The sequence below is a fragment of the Eutrigla gurnardus genome, assembly GCF_963514095.1.
Source record: "Eutrigla gurnardus genome assembly, chromosome: 20".
Taxonomy (NCBI): Eukaryota; Metazoa; Chordata; class Actinopteri; order Perciformes; family Triglidae; genus Eutrigla; species Eutrigla gurnardus.
In genome coordinates, this window is record NC_139931.1 from 15,966,975 (window position 1) to 15,988,163 (window position 21,189).

Consider the following 21,189-nt stretch of genomic DNA (forward strand, 5'->3'; position numbering starts at 1 on the left):
GGAGCAGCTTGAATAAACTCAGACACACTGTGAGTGTAATGGCTCGGCCCCGTCATACGTGACTCAGCCTGTTACACTTTCGCACAACAACAAGCCCACACTTCCTCTTTCCCCTGATGCTCGCTTGTTCCCCCCTCCTCCCCTCCCTTTGTCTCACACCGACTTTTCCGTCTGACTTTCTGCCCCGCTCACGTCTCTGACACAAAAACAAGTGCGAGCCAACGTGTCAAATCCACCACGGACATATGCCGTGACGTGGAGCTGACCTTCTGGAGGAGGCGAAGGAGAAGTGTGCCGGGTTGCTGGGGGAGAAGGTCCGCGGGCTGTCCAGAGGGCTGCTTCCTGTCGGGAACACAAGAGCGAGAGACCACATGACCACAGGGAAACAAAGTGCACTTTAAACCTACAGCTCGGATTCTCTGGTTCAACACGACGTGACTAGCAGTGGTTCGCAGGGGAAGAAGGCTGTGAAAATGATTTAGATTTTCCTCCCAAATCATAAAGGCATGTCATTGATTATTTAGCCTGATGAATGCTTTGCAGCCTGAGATTTTTTTTATGTATTCTGCCTTGTTCTGGAGACAGTAATGAGGGTGTTTTGATTAATGGACGGAAAGATGTGATCAGAAACTTTTTCCTAGATTCATAAATCAAGCCGGCTAATTTAAGAGAGCAGCCAGAGTGAAGATGATGTACGATCTACGTCTATGAGTTTTGGGGATCTACGAGGACTTGGGAGCACCTTAGTCAAATCCATGGATTAGCAAAGACGTAGTCTCTTCAGCTGACTCTTGGCGAGAGAGCAAAAGCGTTTATTTTCTTAAAATGTTAATGAGTTGAAGATTATTTCACCAATTTTAGTCTAAAGACCCTAAACTTTATTTTCCAAGCTGAGGCAGGAGAAACAAATGAATTCAGTTGTCACGCCTCCCCTCAATGAATGAAGAAGACGAGGTCACGGCTGAGGTGTGATGTGATGCTACGTACCGAGGTGTCCGGGGAGGGGGAGGGGGGAGTGTGGGCGAGGCAGCGTGGGGGAGGTGGTGGTCAGGATCAGACTCTTCCTGTTGCTCGTACGGCAACTGTGAGGGAAAGAGAGAGAGAGAGAGAGAGAGGCATGTAAATGAGAGGATTTCGTTAGTGACCGAGGCAGCGTCGTATCTGTGTGCACGGCGCGGCTGCAGGTGCTAAACCAAGCAGACGTTGGCTCACTGCAGGGGCACAACAGCGATAAGGAGAATTCAATTTCCTCTGTCATCCATCGCCGTCTGCCTCCGCTCGGCCCAGATAAGGAATGAGGGGAGAGAGAGTGCAGGAGGAGACGAGAGGGAGGCGAAGTTAAGAGAGAAAGGGCAGGAAACATCCATTTCTACACGACCTTAGTTGATTGTGTTTCGGCTGCTGAGCCTCCACACGTGATATCGCTGTATCGGACTCACTCCGTGTGGTAAATTGAGCACGCTTGTTGTATTCCTTCGGCCTTTTTGTGCGCGGTTTCGATTCGTGTTGTATTTTGTCAGCATGCTCACACTCCAGGCCGATTTAATGCGAGGGCTTTTCAGAAACGCTTTGGTTGCCATGGTGAGTGAGTTTACTGCACACGATGCAAATACAAACAACCGGGGAAACAAAGAGGAGGGGACCAAACAAAACACACACGGCACCGTCTTCATCTTCAGGACACACACACACACACACATGTGGATAAATTCATACATGACTAACCCCACAAGGACTCTATATGACACACGATACTAAATAACTAATATATTACACAATAAAGCAGTTGTGAAGAAAGAACATCATGGTAATGCTTAGTAGGCAGAAGAATTTAAACTCAAAAGCATGACGTTTTCCAAGCCCCTATCTTTAATTGCACGACAGCTGCACCCCGAGATAAACATATTTCAACTTTTGGAACCATGCAGAATACCATGTGACAGGTAACAACCAATCACAGCCAGCAGATCTCTTTTTTTCTTCTGTAATTATATCAGTTTGCGATAGTTTATGGTTTTTAGTGCATGGTGACCCGGAGCTTTACCCCCTCACCCTCCATGTTCAAGGACGTCACAGCATCCAGACAAAGTTACTGGGAGAGATTTACAGTACAGCTGGAAATGCAGTCCGTGAGGCTTATTGCTAATGAACAGCGACTTCATCATCATCATCGCAGATGTTAACTTTTTGGCCAATCTCACCTTGAACACCTTCATGGGAGGTGTTATGTGCGTCCCAGCTGATGCTAATTAAGAATCATTATGGAGTTCCCAAAGACTTTATTATGTTTTAACTCAACTTTAAGCCACAAAAAGTGAGCAGCAGGTTCTACAAACAGTCTATATTAGATAGAGGAGGAATAATTGTGAGCTGGCTTAATTAAAAAAATATGATTGTTGAATGTTGATTTGATCTAATCAGTCAACTGATAAAGAAGTCATCCAAAGCTAAATCAAGAAAAATAAAAAAAACTTGGTAAATCCTTACAATCTTTGGGGGGTTGAACAGAATATATGTCACCAAAAATCAACAGTTGATAATGTTGGTCTGAATAACATCTAAATAATAATTATGCCTGTTCAACATCAGTCAAGCTTTATAATACACCAAGCAAACAAATACAGTGAAAACTGATGAAGCGTTGACGGCTGATTGGCTGTTGGGGCGTTCCCGGCAGCCAATCACGGCTGGCGTGTTCAGTCTCCCTTCATCTGCTAATGCTGCTGCTTGAGCTTGGGCCGCTGCCATCCAATAAAGGTGTTTAATTTCGTATTGACACCTAAGTTCAAAGGCAGCACCATCTCATCTCTGTGTTTTCATCATTTCAGCCGCACAGGATGTCCTGATCGATCCGATCGATAACTAGCCTCATGCATATTGATCACTCACGCCAATAGCTTTGATTTAACATGCCGCCCTTGTACCCCTGGCCCACTCCGTGTTCTAACCTGTTTTGTCTGAATAATCTCACTGTCATCATCACCTCAGGGCCACCTGTCAAGGTTCAACATGGCGTCACCGGCTTTCTTTCAGAAAGACGGAGAGGAGCGGAGCAGCAGGTCTATTCTTGGTTAATGGATGCGCTGCAGGAGATCAATGGAGGCCGGCTGCACACACTAAAACACGCACAGCGCCGGCCTTGAATTTCCCCTGTAACACCATCAGTAATACAGCGTATAAACACGTAGACGCTAAACCCCCGTGTATTTACTAGAAGACATCCAGCAGGTATGCTGCCGCTGATGCAGAGTCCAAATTTCAGATTGATGCTCCGGGGAGGCCTGTTTGTTGCTCGATGGTCCTTCAAGATCAGTAAATCTGGAGAGTACGTGCTGTTGCCGAGGGCTGGAGATGGAGGCGAGGGGGAGGGGGAGGAGGAGTGCAGACAGAGCTAGTGGTGGTGCTTTGTGCAAACATGATATGAAAGCAAGTTGAGGGAAAGTAAATGTTTGGGGGAGTGCAAAAAAAATAATAATAAAAAAAAGAATCAAGGATTAGAGATGCAGCGGTGCTCATCACCCAGCCGGCGCAAAGGTAAACATGACCCAGTTTCCCCCCCCACCATTACACACACACACACACACACACACACACACACACACACACACACACACACACACACACACACACACACACACACACACACACACACACACACACACACACACACACATGTGTATGTTCACACTGCACAAACACCATAGAAGGCATGAAGTGAGCACAGGGGGGGGGATTGGGGGGTTATTGCTCTAACAAAGCCAGACAAACAGGAGCCTTCATCCTCATGCATGCTCGTACTCCTCCCTCCACTTAACGGCAGGGTCACCATTAATATCGACCGCTCACATGAAACCGTACGAATGTAGCCTCCGTCATGTACAAAGTCAAGTAGAGAGGAGATCCGAGGTGCAGTGGTGGAGGGATTGTGGCCAACGCGGGGAGAGTGAGCACTTCAAAGAGAAGAGAGAGAGAGGGGGGGGGAGGAACAGGGGCTGCTGAGGAGGAGTCGGGGAAGACTGGTGTGTTTACAGAGAATGAACGGCAGGTAGAAATAATAGCGGTGAATAAATCACTGATGCGTTGGTGGGAAAGATGAAAGGCACTCTTCAGGGGAAACAAGGAAGGAGGAGAAAGAAATGCAAAAACAAACATCACATATTCAGTGCTTTTCATTTCTGCGTCCCCCGACACGACACGTGCATCAGCCTCCTCTCTTCTTTTAGTTTTAGGAACGGCATGAAAAGACCGGAGCAACATAAACCGGAGGAAATATGCTGGTTGACGTCTACGACCCTGGAGGGGATGGGGGGGGGGGGGAGTCACATGACGGCTTGTTGCTATGCAGCGTGCGGCAGGGAGGCTTCTCTTAACGCCGACCGCGGACCGCAGCGAGGGGGAGAGAAGGAGGGAGATACTGCTCGTTATATAGGAGTCACTCAAGTTCACTGTTTGGAGGGAGGAGGGGGGAGAGAAGGGGGACACAGTGGAGGAGAGGGCAATGGTGACACTATTAAGTCAAACAAAAGACCAAAGGAAATGATAATAATTGGATATTAATAACCAACTGTTCAACTTTTAACTGTCAGTAAGTATTTTCACAGATTAATGCCATCAGTTAAACGCTAATATTGAAAATGAAAAAATCTTAGCAAAGCACAGGTTAGCTCACCTTAAGGTGTTAAACGTCAGCTTAGTTATGAAAAATGTGACGATTAAAATATAATATTAATATAATATAATGTCTCGCATAATGTCATTAACAATGATAACAGGCAGTACTTTTAATTTATCGATTTATCAATTAATCAAATAATCATTTCGCCCCTAGTGCCAGAGCGTGATATGGAGCGGCTGCTGGATTGTGCATTGATTCCTATTAGAGCCTCTTTAAGTGAGTAAATGCAACAATATTGTCCACCGGGTCAGTGAGTAGCAATAAAAAGGCCAGGACAGAAGCCAAAGTGGCCCCGGCGAGGGCCCGAGGCTCAACACTGTCCGCACTCTGCTCCATCACGGCGCCGCTCGACCGCACCGAGCCGTGTGTTAAATGTCAAAATCATGGCGTGAAACAAGGCGGCCGTGACCTTTCACCTCTCCCCTGCCCAGGTCCCCTCGGCCCCCAGCACTTCACCGGGCTCCAAACCTACGGGGAACTACACTCTATCTCTATCAGACATGGAGGAGATGCAGTGTTGAGGGTTTTTTCCTGGAAGAGAGGCTCTGAGAGGGAGACGGCGGAGGATCAAACAGAATAAGTGTCTCATTACGTGAAGAGGAGTGGGAAAGACGGGGCCCTTAACCGAAAGCTAATGGGAGACGCAGCACATATACTGCATGAGCTGGTGTGTATTGAACCCAGGACTCCTTGGGGGGGGGGGGGGGGGGGGGGGGCTGCAGCACTTAGAAGATCTAGAGTTTGACTCAGGTGTCCTGGCCTCACACCGACCCCTTTGGTCTGCACATAATTGGTTAAGTGGAGTGTAATGGCTGATTTAGTTACAGGGGAAGAAGACGTGGCTGGTGTGTGATAGTGTGTTGAGAGCTGTGTGACTCGGAGCCCACGAGGCACCTGAGCCTAACAGTATTTCTCCTCTCTGATTTGTGCATCCGCATATAAGTCGCTCCACACGTTCCTTTCTGATTCAACAACGCACTGATTATACAGTCTATGGTGTTACTTTGCATTACTTCAATACAAGTTGGATTTTAAAAGCAGCGTTTATGGTTTGGTACAATAACAAGCTAATGTGGTTTGTGATGTTAGCTACAATTAGCAGCTTGGACCATTTTATCAGTTTCTTACACTCTTTTTGGTTTTGGAAAGGCTGACGAATGAAGACTCCACCCTGTAAACTTTTTAAAGGTGCACGATACAGGATAAGAAGCGATGACCTTGATGGCTGTCGACATGGCGACGCCTGAGCCAGCAGCCTGTTGTCACCAGTGCTAACTACGCTGCAGAGGATCGCTGCTACGCTTCTGTGATGTCACTGGAGCGCTGTGTTTGGGAGCTAGCCAGTGGGGTTCACGTGGACAAACACATATAGCACTAATAGTACGCGGTCAGCCCGGTTACGTCAAAAAAGCAAAGAGAAGCTCGGATAACAACACACACAGAGGGAGAATTAGTGCTCTGCTCGGTTACTCCACTATATCTATCATATCTATCATTTACAAAGCAAATAGTTGTTTGCTGCTAAGGATCCCTCTTACTATCGCCGCATGCATACTGACTTCAGGGCCAATTAGTGAAAACACAAGTACACGTGCACACGCAAAGACTTCTAGCCTGACAACCTCGTGATTAAATTGATGGTTACTCCGGACAAATACATAAAGAAAACCCAGAAACAAAGTGAAAGAGAGCAAGAAGGAGAGTGAGGCAGATAAAGCTATGCGTGTCCTGCATGCTCACGTAACCTCGGAGAGCTGGTCCCTAATGGAAGAGCAGCGACACAGATAGCACCCCGGGGCCCCGAGCTCCATCTCAGCCTCTCCTCCTTTCACCTCTCGCACAAGCTCCTCCACTTTCATTATCTTAATCAGACGCTCACTCGTTCCTCTCTCTTCCCCAGCAGTGACATTGGCTGTTCGGCTCTTAAACGTTACATAACTTCGGGCACTCCGCTCTCTCCCCGTGTGATGAACCCATCACGCATTTTCATACACTTTTGCAGGATTTTCCTTAACGATTCCTCTGAGGTCGTTGCAGCGCCGCTGTAGGAACATGAAACAGGGCGAGACCTCCTACGTTATTTCCATCCGTCTGCCCGTGTGTCTGGGCTCAGGTGTGCCGTGGCGAGAGTCTCTGCTGTAATAGAAGCCGGTTTAATCCCTGATCAGCAGGGGGGAGGGGGGGGGGATGAAGTCATTCTGAGACCCAGCGTGACATCCACTACTGCCGCAGCCGAGGAGAAATATCCCCAGCGGTTGAATGTCAGCACAAATTTGTCACGCTGTTGACATCATTGTGATTAAAAGCATCAATTATAAGCTCAAGAGGAAAAGTGGCGCTGAAATGATTTATTCAAGAAATGCGATGATGTGATATTTTATTGATCCCTGCGGGAGAATTCTGTGATACTAGCGCTTCACTGTAAAAACAAAACGCAGTTACAACTATAGCTGGTAGGAATTCAAGGTCTTGCATGAATAAGTAAATGTCACTGGGGTAAAAAGTCCCCTTCAAATATTCCATGAGATCATCCAACTTCGGAAAAAACATCCCTCACATCGGTGAATCAGACTGCTGGAAAGAAGCCGTCTAAAACTGGGTCTGCTGGAAATGTCACTATGCTGACTCACCTTTAAAATGTGTATTACTTGGACATCGTGAAGAGATTTTTAGAACGTGGGTGATAAAATCTAACACATGATAGTTTCAGGATATTTACTGCTAACTCATCGGATGAGGGACAAGAAAAGCAACATCATCCCAAATGAAGTGGCATCTTTTGTGTTTCAACACATCTTCTTAGTCATAGAAAGTCATGCAGGTATGATGTTGAGTCACCATCTTTGTTTTCATGTGTTGACATTTGCTGAACAACACAAAACAAGAAGAGCAGCTGAAGCTGATGAGATCATTAGTATTTTTGCAGATAAATGACGAGTGTGATGACCAGTCGGGATGCTAATTTAGAAAGTTTTTTTATGACTCATAGCAAACCTGAAAACCAATCATAACAGGTGTAATGCATCGTTTACTACCATATAAAAACAGTTCTCCCATCCAGGGGAGTGTAGCAGCCTCGCTGTTAAATGCATTATCATGGACACACGGAAAGTTTTACTGCATTCACCTGTCAGCTGCTAGGTTGTCTGAGAGTGTTGATGGTAAGTGTAGCTGATTGTGCTCTTGCTCAGCCTCGGCCTCTCTCCCTCTGCTGGATTTCTACGGCCGAAAGCGATTTGTCAGCTGCAAACTCAGCGTTCTAGCTCAAAAGTTGGCATGCGGCGATGGATTCATTGCTTCGATCGACTACATATATCAACGCTGACTGGATATTCCACAGAAAGCGTCCCCTTTAAACAGCGTACTATGAATGAATGTCATACGACTTTGCCAGTTTTCACATTGCGTCATTTGCCGGGACTTTACGAACTGACCTAGATACAAGCTTCAGTGTTACAGGAACAGGATTCTGTCATGGACTCAAACTCTCTACGTGCACATTCAGCAGAACAGAGCAGACTCCTTAAAGCCAGTTAGACAGTGACCTTGCACATCAGCCTCTATGTAATGTATACTGCAGACACAGTAGAGAGAGAGAGAGAGAGAGAGAGAGAGAGAGAGAGAGAGAGAGCCAACCACACCTCACACACAGAAGAGAGCATCTGATCACTCCTCTGTCTGGCCGTACCTTTTGGTGCGTCGGAACATGCTGCCCGTCGGTATCTAGGCGTCGCTCTAAGCAACAGGAGCAGCGGCCGAGCGATGAGGGCGAGCGAGTCAGAGAAGACAGCAGGTCTCTGAGAAAAACGCTATCGCAGTGCAACTGTATGGCTCCCACCAGCTGCACATGCACACCGGTGTCCGGGCAAGTGTGGGCAAGAACCAAAAGGGAGAGGGAGAGACTGACAGAGAGGGAGGGATGGAGGGGGGGAGGGAGGGAGGTAGGGAGGGAGGTAGGGTGGGTCTGCCTTCTAGAGAGGAACAACAAAAGGCGTCGGGAGACTGTGGGTGGTTTTCTCAAGGTGCCACGCTGCAGAGTGTCCTGTTTTGCTTTTGTGTAATCTCAATGTTTGTGCATTGAAGGGAGTTTGAAGCTTTTTAACTGCAGGCTAAGCATGCCGAACGAACGGAGAGTAAAGGGAGGTGAACTGGTCTCAGCGGAGAGCAGAGAGACTTAGGACTGTTACATAACTGTAAAAACAGATGTTGAACGGAGTCCAAAAAATAGCCTAACTGACGGCGACGTACGCCACACACTCTGAGTGTTTACTCACGAATGGACGGTGGGGCTCACGGCTTCCCACGGACGGAGTTCAGACGGAAGCTGCCTCAAGAGAGAGGGGCATGATGGGAAAACGTATTGGCGGGGAGTGAACGACAACAGTGGGACGGATGGGAGAACACAAACAAGAGCTGGTCGGCGGCTTCATTTCATGTGTGATTACCCATGATGACTCGGGACGAGGGGGCGGCGTAGAGAAGATGGATAGGGCAGGGAAATGGAATGGAGCCGAGACAGAGGTGGTGGGCTGTGACCACACACACACACACACACACACACACACACACACACAAATTCACTCAGTGGAGCAAAGGGATTATAATAAAACCTTTAGAGCCTTATTACATGCTACTGGTCTCATTTAATACTCTCTTCATGATAATCTACACATCATTAAAGCAATGGTTAGACGTGGAAATAAGGCTTATTCACAGCTGGATGAGAAGATCAACACCTCCCATGACTGTACGCTAACTATGAAGCTACTGCCAGCAATACTTGGCTTGGTTATGTCCGTCAGCAGCTGTGGTTACTGCAATGAGAGCGAGTCTTGACCTCAACGGGTGAAACAATGAGCTGAAAGACACTAGAATGCTGATGTTTTTAATGTTCTGCATGTTATACATAATGTATGTGATTAACTGCCTTATATGTGTGTGTGTTTTACTATTTTTCAACTATGTGTGTGGTGTTTATTCTCTATACTTCCGTTACCCGTGGGTTGGCCAAAGCCGATTGCCAATATACTGATAATCTGACAACCAGACCAACTGCAAATGTGTAAGAGGGAGATAAAAAAAGAAGAGCAAGGGAAGGGATTTAGAAGATGGGGTTAGGTAGAGAGGGTGGAAATGAGAGCGGAATAGGAACAGATTAATAACCAAGTCGTAAGAAGCGAAGAGGGGAGATAAAGAGGGAGAAACTGAGCAATGGGGAAGGCAGAATGGCTTTCAGCACCATGGACAGCCTCCAGAGCTCCTGGCCGGCTTTAATCAGACTCCGACAGGCTCCCAGCATCCCTCGGGCCGGCCTCCTCCTCGTTCACACGAGGGCCACTGAAGCACCCTCAGAGCTTTCAAAGCACGCCGTACACACGGAGCTCGCCCGCTCCTCCTGGTGTGATTGTTCCTCCTCATAGGAGGAGCTGCTTTCTCCCCGGAGAGGAGGGGGAAAGACAGAGGGAGGGCCTAATGAGGGTGACACTCACCTGCTGTTCTTGCGAGGCAGTGGCAAATCCTTCTGGAAGAAAACAAAGAGAGAGGGAGAGAGAGAGAGAGAGAGAGAGAGAGAGGGAGGGAGAGAGAGATCAGGCACAGAAATATGCAAATGTGCACTTTCACTTGACCAATAAATAAAAACATGACATTTATAAACCATGATATGAGCAGCCCCTGTATGTATGTGATGTATTTGCATCTATTGTTTGTTTTTAAACCAGTTGGTCTGAGGCAGCCTCCCTCCCTCCCTCCCTCCCTCCCCCCTCCCCCCTCCGTCGCTCTCCTGAGTCCAGATGGACGGCGTACATTGGGCGGCGGCAGCAGCAGACACTCAGTGCACCGAATGAAAACAGTGGGAGCAGAGCCAGATCTCATGCCAGTACAGCCTGGCTCTTTACAAAAGCCTGCACGCCGAGATAGAGAGAGACGGAGGGGGGTGTAAACAAGGGTGGAGTAGAGGGTGTTCACAGCGTTAGCTTCGAGCCAGAAGGGTCCTAGCCTTCCGCTCCTTGTGTGTCTGTGTGCGTCGTTAGAAAAAAAAAAGTTTGAGCGTCACAGATGCAATTAATGCATTAGCCGCCTCACGCCTTCTCCTGTCACATGCAGGGTAATGCTGTTAAGGTGCCTTTAGCATCCAATCGACCACCTTCTAACCACAGTCGATGCAATTATTAGGTTAACCTTCAGATAAAGATTGTGTGTGTGTGTGTGTAGGTGTGTGTGTGTGGACCTGCTGCTGATCTCCACCGAAGCACAAACTATGTATTATAGTGCTGCCGCTTGAAGCTCTGTGTTACAAGGACAGACCTCTCAACCCAGCAGTGTTTTTTATGTCGCCACTCAGTCGACATCTATAAGGTCGAGTCTCTCAGCGAGGCACGACCATTATCTCCAGAGGATAAAAACGCTGAGTCGTGAGGCCCCCACCATACGTGTAAAAACACTCGGAAGAAGAGAAAATAATCATCTCGCCTTCTTCTTCATAAGCCGGTCACAAGCTGCAAAGCCTTCCCTGATAACAGCGACAAATCCCTCCTTACATGGACAACTGCATATTCAACCTATCGATCCCTCTCCACTTTGTCCTTCATTGATCAGGCTAATTGACCCTGAGCCGTCAGGGCATCAGGAGAGGCTTCTCACTGACGAGGAGGTTAACTATGCAAACAAGCCCCGGCAGGTTCCATGCTGCAGCTACACAGGAACTCCACAGGAACTGCAACCACATAGAACCTCGTCACGTCACACGACCCCACAACATAAAGCCTCTAAAATCTGAATGAATCAACCTAATCAATGTAACATGATGACCTGCGTTACAATGCTAGGATCAAACTCTGTATATTACAAATAGTGAATCCTACTGTTTATAAGTGTATATATACGGTATATAGTAACAGTGGCAGCCTGAAGTGAATTTTCCACTGATTTTTAAGGATGTAACCAAGCCGACCAACTACTACAAGAAGAATTGTGACCATAAAACATTTGATTCTGAGCAAAAAACAACGATTTGAGGGGAAAAAAGGCCCTTTCTGTGTGTGCAGTGAACACTTCCATGGTTTCCATGGCCACTGTGACACTTTAAGATATGGGTATTGTAGTTCTTCTCCATGACGTTGCAAATAAAACATGTTTTTCTTAAAACGAGGTTCATATTGCACGAATGTGCGGCTTCAACGGGAGCATAGCATCGTTTCACAATCTCATATCTGGTGGTGAGTCCACCTTGGACGGGTACAACATTATGGCTCATGATCAAAACCCTTGGTGTCTGCATGTTTTTACTGTTAGCTAGCCAATGTTCCCAAAATGTGTGTTTCTTTTAAGTTTCAGACAACCCTGCACCAGTAAAAGCTCCAAATCAAATATGACCTTGAATACATAACATTTGGATTCATAATAGCAGAGTGAGCAGGTTCATTAGAGCTGAACGTGGCGTAACACAGTTCATGTTCACATTGATTTGGTTTCACCAGTGAGAAGAGCTGCTTTAAATCTACCGGTGGGACAGAACAGACTGCTACACCTCTTTTGTATCTGGATCCAGACCCGTGAACATCTGCTCTATGGCTGTCTGATGTCCCTCTGCGGGGATCTTTAATGTTCAGGCATGTCTAGACAATAAAAACAACCAGTTGGCACATTAAACAAAGTGCAGACGTCCGTTGTCCCTGAAATGATAAACGGGCACAATGAATACGTCGCTTCCCTCTTCCCTTCCCTGCTTCGGTAAACACGAACATGCAGTTTAGAGAAGTAGAAACTGTGCGAGGAACCAGGCCTGTAGATGATGTCCCTGTGCTCTATTATTAAATCCTCAGCTGACACGGCCTTTATTAACCCAGTAGAAATTCCATTAAATGAGTCCTCTGTCACCTTCACTTTAGCAGAACTCCCAGTAATCGGTGTCACATCCTTTCTGCCTGAATTTACCCTCCGAATCCCAACTTCCACTTCAATCTGTGGAAAGGCGAGGAAGGAGAGAACTCATTTCCCAGTTCCAATCTAGACTCAGTTAGCGGGTCATCCTTCCAGGAGACCAGCACGGCAGTCCGCCTCGGAGCTTGCCCATGTGACTCACGGCGTCAGCGTTTCCTCAATTAAAGAGCGGACAATATATCTTTAAGGAAGTCCTCGCTCCACGTTCAGCCCCTACGACACATTGTGAATCCCCCCGTGGTGTAATCAGTGTTTCCCACGTCACAGCATGTAAAACGCGTGCAGGCATTCACAGCTCTGAGTCCCGTTAATGAAGTCTGGCGGTGGTGAAGGGTGACTGACAACAGATGGGCGGCTCCGTCACAAACATGACATGCCCACCGATCACAGATTAGACAGCAACACCGGTCCGTTCTATTCCTTCCCGTCTGTGACAGAAACGCCCGCTCTTTAAAATAAATGTAGGTGTCCTCTGTGGGAGCGAATTGAGGTAAGAACGATTGTCTGATCCCGTTTCGTCCCGTGTCATCATGGGTTTGTGTTTCTGTCAAAAAAGCTGTGAAAAAGTACTGTGTAATATTTCTGGTTTATGTTGGAGCGTTTTGCCTTAAGATGACTTAACAGATCAATGTTGGGCTTTTTAGTATCGCACCTGCAGAAAAGGCCTATTTCTATCAAAGCATGTTCACTTTGACAACAATTCACCTCCTTAAAGAGGACGTATGATGCTCATTGTATTTCAAGTTAATACTAGAACATGTTTCCGTATTTTAATGTTCAAAAATGCTTTATTTTTCCCATCAGGCTGTGCAGCAGCAGCTCTTCTCTCTCCCTCTCTCTCTGTGACGCTCTGTTTGACCTCCTGCCCCTCCCTCCCAAAAAGCCACTATTTGCTCTGATTATTGAACTGGCCCAATCTGTTGTTTTGCTCACAAAAACCCAGATATGACACTAAAGGGAAGGGACAACACAGAATAGCATAGTCCTCTTCAGTGGTTCAACTTTAGCATTCAGACAATGTACAGTATGTGTTTATTTGTTTTTATTGCCTCATGTTGAGTCACTTTCGATGCATCATTTCTTAATACACTCAACCTGAGGCAAGAATGGACAGAGATGACAAGGATGTTGAAATTCTAGTTTATTATTTGACATAATCAGTAGAGGGTAACCAGTTAGTTGAAACATTATCTCTGCACCCGTCTATCATCTATCATCTATGCAGTCAGGTGTTCCTAAAGCCAGAGGTGAAACGATTCAACGCAGGCACTAAACCGTATCGGAGACTTAAAGTCGAGTGCTAAAAAGCTCGATAAAAGATATTTTGCTGTCGTGTCCTTCAAGTCATCTTGCCCCCACTAGAGGATAAAAGAAGCCTCAGTAAGAGTGGCATTAGCTGAGCTGCAAGCCTGTAAAACATACTGCCACACGGTCAGGATGATCGTTCCACGCTGCAAAATAAAGAAAATTGTGGGGAGTCGCCGAGAGGCGAACAATGGGGATGGATCAGGGATCCTGCTGCTGCCAAGAGACGGTGACTGGACCATCGTCATCCACAGCAGAGACCGACTTCCTGATCCGGGTTTGCCGGAATGGAAAACAAAGAGGGGCTGACGGGTGTCATGCATACTCGATGGTCTGGTGCTCTTTGTCTTTTTTCCAATATATGAACGTTGTGTCTGGGATAACGACTGCTGAAGAAAACTCAAAGTCAAACTGACATTCAAATGTTTTTTTGATCCAAAAAATCTGTATCGACTTGTGCTTTTTACGTCAAATGTTACATCGGCGCTAACGCTAGCAGGCTAGGCTAACTCGCTAACACGACGGGTCCTCCCGAATGTTGAATGTGGTAAAGGGACAGACGTGTTGTAAAAGGGATGACTTGCGTCAACATTCATGGGCTTTACAGGAATATCACGTGCATTATTTTTTCTACCGTTTCATCCTCATTTGAAACACGGGAGGGGAAACACAAGAGCTGCATTATCATCATAGTTTATATTTTCTTACACAAAAAGTGGATCATAACATTTACTTTGCAAATTAATTCTTATCATTTCAATATATTTGCCCCGTATGTGTACGGTCGGTCCTACGTACTGTACGTGTGCCAGCAGGCTAAATGGTGACACGGAGCGCAGCAGGCAACAAAATGTTGGTTTCACGTTAGTCATGCTGAAGCGATGCATCATGGGTGTGACCCCTGACCCCCAAACTGCAGGGGAGCGGGGCGTGCCACCATATGGTGCCGAGAATGATGGAGTGAGAGTGTGTGTGTGTGTGTGTGTGTGTGTGTGTGTGTGTGTGTGAGGGAGAGTGACGGTTGGGATGTGGGATGTCCCAGGGGAGTGACAACAGGGCCGTTGAACAGGAAACGCAGAGCCAATCACACGTCAACACACAATTTTATAGACACACACACACACACACACACACACACACACACACACACACACACACACACATATATATATATATATATATAAAATGCCAGTGACTTTATGAGTCTGACTCCATGATGATTAATTCCCTTGCTGCTGCTGTCATACATCACAGCAGAGGAGCAGTGAGCTGACGTGAAACCATCGGCACACCTCACTACTAATCCTCCTGTGATTCCTTTACACCCCCTCTCTCTCCCCGTTCACAGTAATAGGGGTCAATTCACCTCCGAGCTGCAACTGAGAGCACTTGCTGATGATTCCTCAGTTTTCAGAAATCCAAACCACATTAAGGAAAAATAAATGCACATACACTAACGTGCACACGCGGCCCGGCCTGCAGGCTGCTCATCTCCGCTCGGTTCACTTGACTGAATCATACAAAGATGAGGCGGGGGTGGGGGGGGGTTAGTATGACCCGTGGTTGAGCAGGCTGCTTCATAATGGATGAACGCAGTCACATTCGAACACGTCATATCTGTATGCATGAGAGACGACTCACTACCAGCATTTGGTGAAAGAGACTGTATGATCTAAGCTCTATTAAAATGGACTTAGTGAGCTTTACAGCAAAGCAAAGCATAAATATAACACGTGACATTTAAAAACCACAACTGTGTTGCAGTGCACTCACCAGCTGAGACACAGCGTGACCCCTTTAGGAGCAGGAAGAAAACCTTTACTGCTGAAACAACCACTCAATGAATCTATCAGCGATCTACAGAAGATTAGCGGGCAACTAGTTCCATGGATTCACCATGAAGACAGTTTTTAAGCAATAATACGGTGAAATCTGATGGCTTCTCCAGTCAAACATAATAGCAAAGTGAATATCTTTGGATTTGGACTGTTTGCCAAACAAAGAAAAGCTATGTGACGACATCCTGATGCTCACTTCTCACCATTCCCCTCATGAACTAACTGAGTACCCATGAAACGGTGCTATTATTTATAGAGGTACGGCTCCATTACTTTTTATGACAGCATAAGAGCAAATTGGCACCATCAGGATTTCTATTCTAAAATCACAGGAACTTCTCATAGCAATGCACAAATAAGCCAGTGGGCACTTTGTGTAATGAGGTGGTGTCCGGCTGCAGCTGGAAACAATGGGCTGTTGTTTTGGTGGAGTAAGTGACACGTCACGTCCAGCATGCTGTGCGGCCAAACCAGCTCACCTGCAGCCTCCGGCGCCGGATTATCCCCGAGTCATCCATGGCGCTGCTCCCGGTCGGGGATTTCCCCTCACGTAAACGATCTCTCGACCTCCACCCCCCCTCCTAACTCCGCTGTGTTGGGACCCGGCAGTGCTGCGGCATCCACCGGCGCTCCAGTTCACACCCGAACTGCAGAGCAGCAGCAGCAGCGGCGTCCTGGCGCACTCGGAGCCAAAGAGGCGCACACGCCGTCACGTCGAATAAAACCAGGAGAACACACCAAGCTGTCCCATTCTGTTTGGTTGGGGAGAAGAAAAGAAAAAGTGTGTCCGATTCCCTCAGCGGCTACTTCTGACCCGTGACCAGCGCCCCCGGGTTGCCAGTCAGGCCGCCGTCCCTCGGAGCACCCTTGACATGTTGCCAGATGTCTGTGCGCTTTGACGCCGTCCAGCCGAGTTTAAGGCCCGAGCAATCACCGCGAACACCGGACCCGAGTTCCGCTGTCGTCCCGCAAGAAATCTCCCGAAGAAACGCGAGCGGTCACAAAAGGACAACGCGTTCGTAGCACGGCCGGAAAAAAAAAACAAGCAGGCGGTGATTTTTTTTTTACACACTACGGCGCGGCTCGGAGACGCGCTTCAGCCTCGAGCCCGAACCCCTCGGTCGGGCTGACATCGCCGGTCTGGTCCCGTCAACACCACCCTGGGGAGCGAGGAGAGCGCGTGCCTGTTTGAAATGTAAACGTATAAAGTTTAAACTCTCCGCTTCATTCATCCATCCGCTGCTCCTCGAGCCTTCACTTCCTCGGAAACTGGTGACTGGACGGGGCGACAGCAGCAACGCGATATTTGTAACCCCTTCCTGGGATTCCCCCTCGCCCCTCCTCCTGCACGCGCAGCGGAGTGTCCCTGTCCGCATGAATGAAGCGGCACTAGATAGCCCGGTGTACGGGTTCAGCTGAGGGCTTTAAACGCACCACGCAGAGACCTTCATGTCCTGAACGCGGCTCGAGCTCACGTTTTGGACGTTAAACGCGTTTCAGGTGGCGGCGTGGAGGTTTGTATGGAGGCCGGCTGGAGCCACGTTCAGCACCACAGACAGCGACACATGAGTCACTATTAACCAGCAGCGTAATGGTACATTACAGCAAAATGACATCATGTGTGCTGTTTCATCCTTTTTATCTTTCACTAAACGGATCTTGTTAAGGGCATGTGCGGATTAGGAGACAATGGGCCCCTGGGCACGGGCATGAAAAAGGCCCTGCCACCCCTACAGAGGAGCAAGAGACCTAACGTGGTTTGGCCTCCTTTTGTTATTTTTGTGTGTCTCTCTGTTGTTCTTTTGTGTCAATTTTGTAATCATTTAGCCCCTTTTTGTGGTCATGTGTCTCTTTGTAGTCATTAAGTAACACTTTGGGCCCCTGGGCCTGTCCCCGTAGGCCTGTTCAGTGATCCATCATGGGTTGAACGTAGACTCATTCTAACAGGTTTAGACTATGGCAAATGTCTAAATGTTTTTACTCTGCAATGGAAGGCAGATGTTGAATATATCAGCAAAAAAGCAGATGTGATAGCAAAACACCGTTCATAGCCAGTCACACAAAAGATAACAAATAGAGACATTGTAATTTAATTCCAGATAATTTTCCTAAAATGCAGCCTATAAATTACATTTAATTTGGCTTGAATAAACAAATAATGATGATTTCTATAATGAGCTACCTATGTGCATGAATTAAGTAAATAGACTGATGACATCACAGCCAGCAGGTTTACGCCTGTGGCCAATTTGATGTGGCTGACGTGATCCATCACAATGTAGTCTTGAGTTATTTGCGTGTCACATGTTCTGGTCAAAGTTTGAATTTCTGAGCAATTAGAACAGAAAGCCTTTATTGTCATTGCACAAAGAGATGTGCTGTGCATCTCCAAAACACCCACCTTTTCAATAATAAAATATAAAGAAAGACACACATCATGATGTTACTTCCGTGACTGAAAGGCGGTTGGGCCCTTTGGCTAAGTCATTGCATAATATCATGCTGGGGATTAGGACGTTCACACAGTTTTTATGCAACATATGGTCCAAGCTGCCCACACAGCCATGACCTCATCGGTTCAGCATGAGATCTGAAGCAGAGCGTCCAAACCCGGCCCACGCTGACCGGTCCGAAAGGAAATCAACAGGAAGACCGCAAGGGATGCTCTTGGTCTTTGTTCAAATGACTGACAAACAATGTTGTTTTATTGAAAAACACATTTCTAGCTTGACCGACAAATACATTCTAACCTTTGACCTTTAACCTTGACGCAGATCCCCAGAGGAGATAGATAGATAGATGGATAGATGGATGGATGGATGGATGGATGGATGGAGGGAGGGAGGGAGGGAGGGGGGGATAGATAGATAGATAGATAGATAGATAGATAGATAGATAGATAGATAGATAGATAGATAGATAGATAGATAGATAGATAGATAGATAGATGTTTTCAGAGATGAAATCTAGTGTAGAGAAAAGGCCCCAGTAAGCAGGCTGTTATTTGTTAGATTAAATGGAGCTGTCGGGCCGTCTGGCCGGCAGTCAGAGAGCCAGATCGCCTCAGTGCTGATGGCAGTACTTTGATGTGTAGTCGAGTAAACCCTGACAAACAGACAGAACTCCCGCTGCTATTTCAACTCCCTTCCAAGCCCACAAAGTCCTCGTTGTCTTCCCGCACCGGCGAAACCGAGCTAACTGCAAAACGGCCAGCGCAATCTGCAGGTGGAAGGCTGGCCGGGGAGAAACACTTCATTGAGTTTCATAATGTGGAGCGCTAGTGCGCAGCGGCGGCCGGACACAGTAGTGATGTTGCTTTTCATATCCTCTTACATAATCGTTTTGTAATCCCTTCAAGTTCGGAGACCAGCAGCTGCTCAGTTTTGTTTGGAACAGGAGTGGATCCTGTTCATCTCAAGGACAAATCATCCCGTAGTTATGTTGAAAACAAACGCTCACATCTATCGTTAGTGGCAATAAACAATGTTTTTATAGTAACAATGGGTTACATAACTGCTGTGAAAGGAAGGGATGACTAACCTAAAGAGAATTACTGCCTCTCTCTACGACTTTATTGGTTTGGTTTTATGGCATGCAGCTTTACTGTTTTGGTTCAGTCTCATGGCTCTCATCAGCGCTTTCCGCTGCAGCAGAAACACCGTACACTTCCTGCTCAGCACCAAAGCACCTTAAACTTGCAACCCCTCTACTGGCCATCAGGGGGCGACTCCCCTGATTATAAAAAGAAGTCTGATTGTATAGAAGTCAGTGAGGAAATTACCCAACTTCTCACTTGATTTACTATCCCAGTAAACATTGTAGTTTCAAGTCTTCTTCAATCCAGCATGATATTCTGGTATTCTGGATATTCTAGTAAATTATGGTCCATTTAGAGACAAATAGACCATAAAGTAGGGGATGCTTTAGGGCGGGGCTACCTGGTTATTGACAGGTCACTTCTAATACAGTTAGCTACTAGGATGACTAGGTCTCCTGCTCATTTCCAACAACAACAACGCGCCTACTAGAGATAAAGGTTCATGCTCATTTACATCCATTTTCCCATTCATGTCCCGTTACACAACTGAAACACCCACACACTCACATGTTTGTCTTACTTTCCTAAAGACAGATTATTGGACAGAATTCTCTCTCTCCCCCGCTGTGATCTGAAAACCTCAACTGTCTCAGAGTTATTTCAGGGATTATATGGTCTTTAAGATGATGAAAGCCTTTTACTGTAAAATCAATCAGAGTCCAAAACAAGTGTCCTTGATTCTGGTAAAGCTGTCATGGTGGAGATACCAGGTTGAAGAGCATTTGGATTTTGGATTTTTATGTTTGAGGTTGTGATGAAAGAATCTCTACATTAATGATTGTGCTTGATTAAATAGCACACACACACACACACACACACACACACACACACACGTACACACACACGTACACACACACAACACACACACACACACACACACACACACACACACACACACACACACACACACACACACACACACACACACACACAATGGCAGCAGATGGGAGCAGTGATGTTTTCCAGCTCACTGAAAAACAACTGTACAGCTGCCAGTCCTCAGTGCAGCTCTAGCACACAAACTAACTACAGTGTGTTATATGTGTAATGGGTACAGTTTGATTCATATGTATAAGGAAATCTATAAAAGCGGCTCCTTTATGACTTTGACTGGATGTCATTATAATCGGTGGTCAGTAGCCTGCAGCGAACAGTGCTAACGGAGCTCACAACAACAACAGTTTCCATTCAGAGATCAATAAACCCAAGCATGCTATCATGCTCTTAAACTGACCTGACACTGTTAGCTTCCAGTCCTACACACCTGATCCACATCAGCAGGTGCTCACCTTTATATGCACTTCTACATCAATGCTCCACCCTGTGCCCAGTGTCAGAATTACATGTATATTCACCCAAAAAGCATTATATCTCCAAGAGGAGCGGAGATTTTGGTGTCCTATGAAACTAGAGGATTGAAGGCTTCCATTGTTACCAACCACGTCATGCTAGCGGGAGTAAATAATGCCAAAGTTAGGCAAAGTTTTAGGGTTAGGGCACAGCCGTTTTCAAAGGGGTCGCCCCATCTCAAGTTATGTGAATGAAGGAGGACTCAGGGTTACAGAAGTCAAACATCAATTCATTTGCCTCATCCAGCCTCTGTCGGTTCATTGGTGCTTGACGGTCACAGACACTCTTTGTTAAAGCTTCTGTTTCTGTTGTTTCACAGCATCAACAACAAACCGAGTCATCCGCTACACGCCAAACACACAGCACAAACAAACAAACAAACCAACAATCAAACAAACAAACAAACAAACCTTGTTTCCTGTGTTTGCATGTGTGTGTGTGTGTGTGTGTGTGTGTGTGTGTGTGTGTGTGTGTGTGTGTGA

The 21,189-nt window shown here is 46.7% G+C and overlaps 1 protein-coding gene across 2 annotated transcripts in view; it reads right to left on the bottom strand.

Annotated features, from left to right (window-relative positions):
* LOC311031553 (microtubule-associated serine/threonine-protein kinase 1-like) overlaps positions 1-17,022 on the bottom strand; it is a 33,003-nt gene extending 15,981 nt beyond the window's left edge. Inside the window, exons 1-4 of one of the 2 annotated variants that reach the window (XM_084037891.1) lie at positions 16,239-17,022; positions 10,165-10,193; positions 988-1,082; positions 267-342 (exon numbers count right to left, since the gene is read on the bottom strand). In XM_084037891.1, the coding sequence (XP_083894017.1) occupies positions 267-342; positions 988-1,082; positions 10,165-10,193; positions 16,239-16,277 (239 nt within the window). In that variant the 5' untranslated portion in view covers positions 16,278-17,022. Of the gene's footprint in view, positions 1-266; positions 343-987; positions 1,083-10,164; positions 10,197-16,238 lie in introns of both variants that reach the window. The other variant, XM_084037890.1, reaches the window with a different exon arrangement.
* Between the last annotated feature and the right edge of the window lie 4,167 nt (positions 17,023-21,189).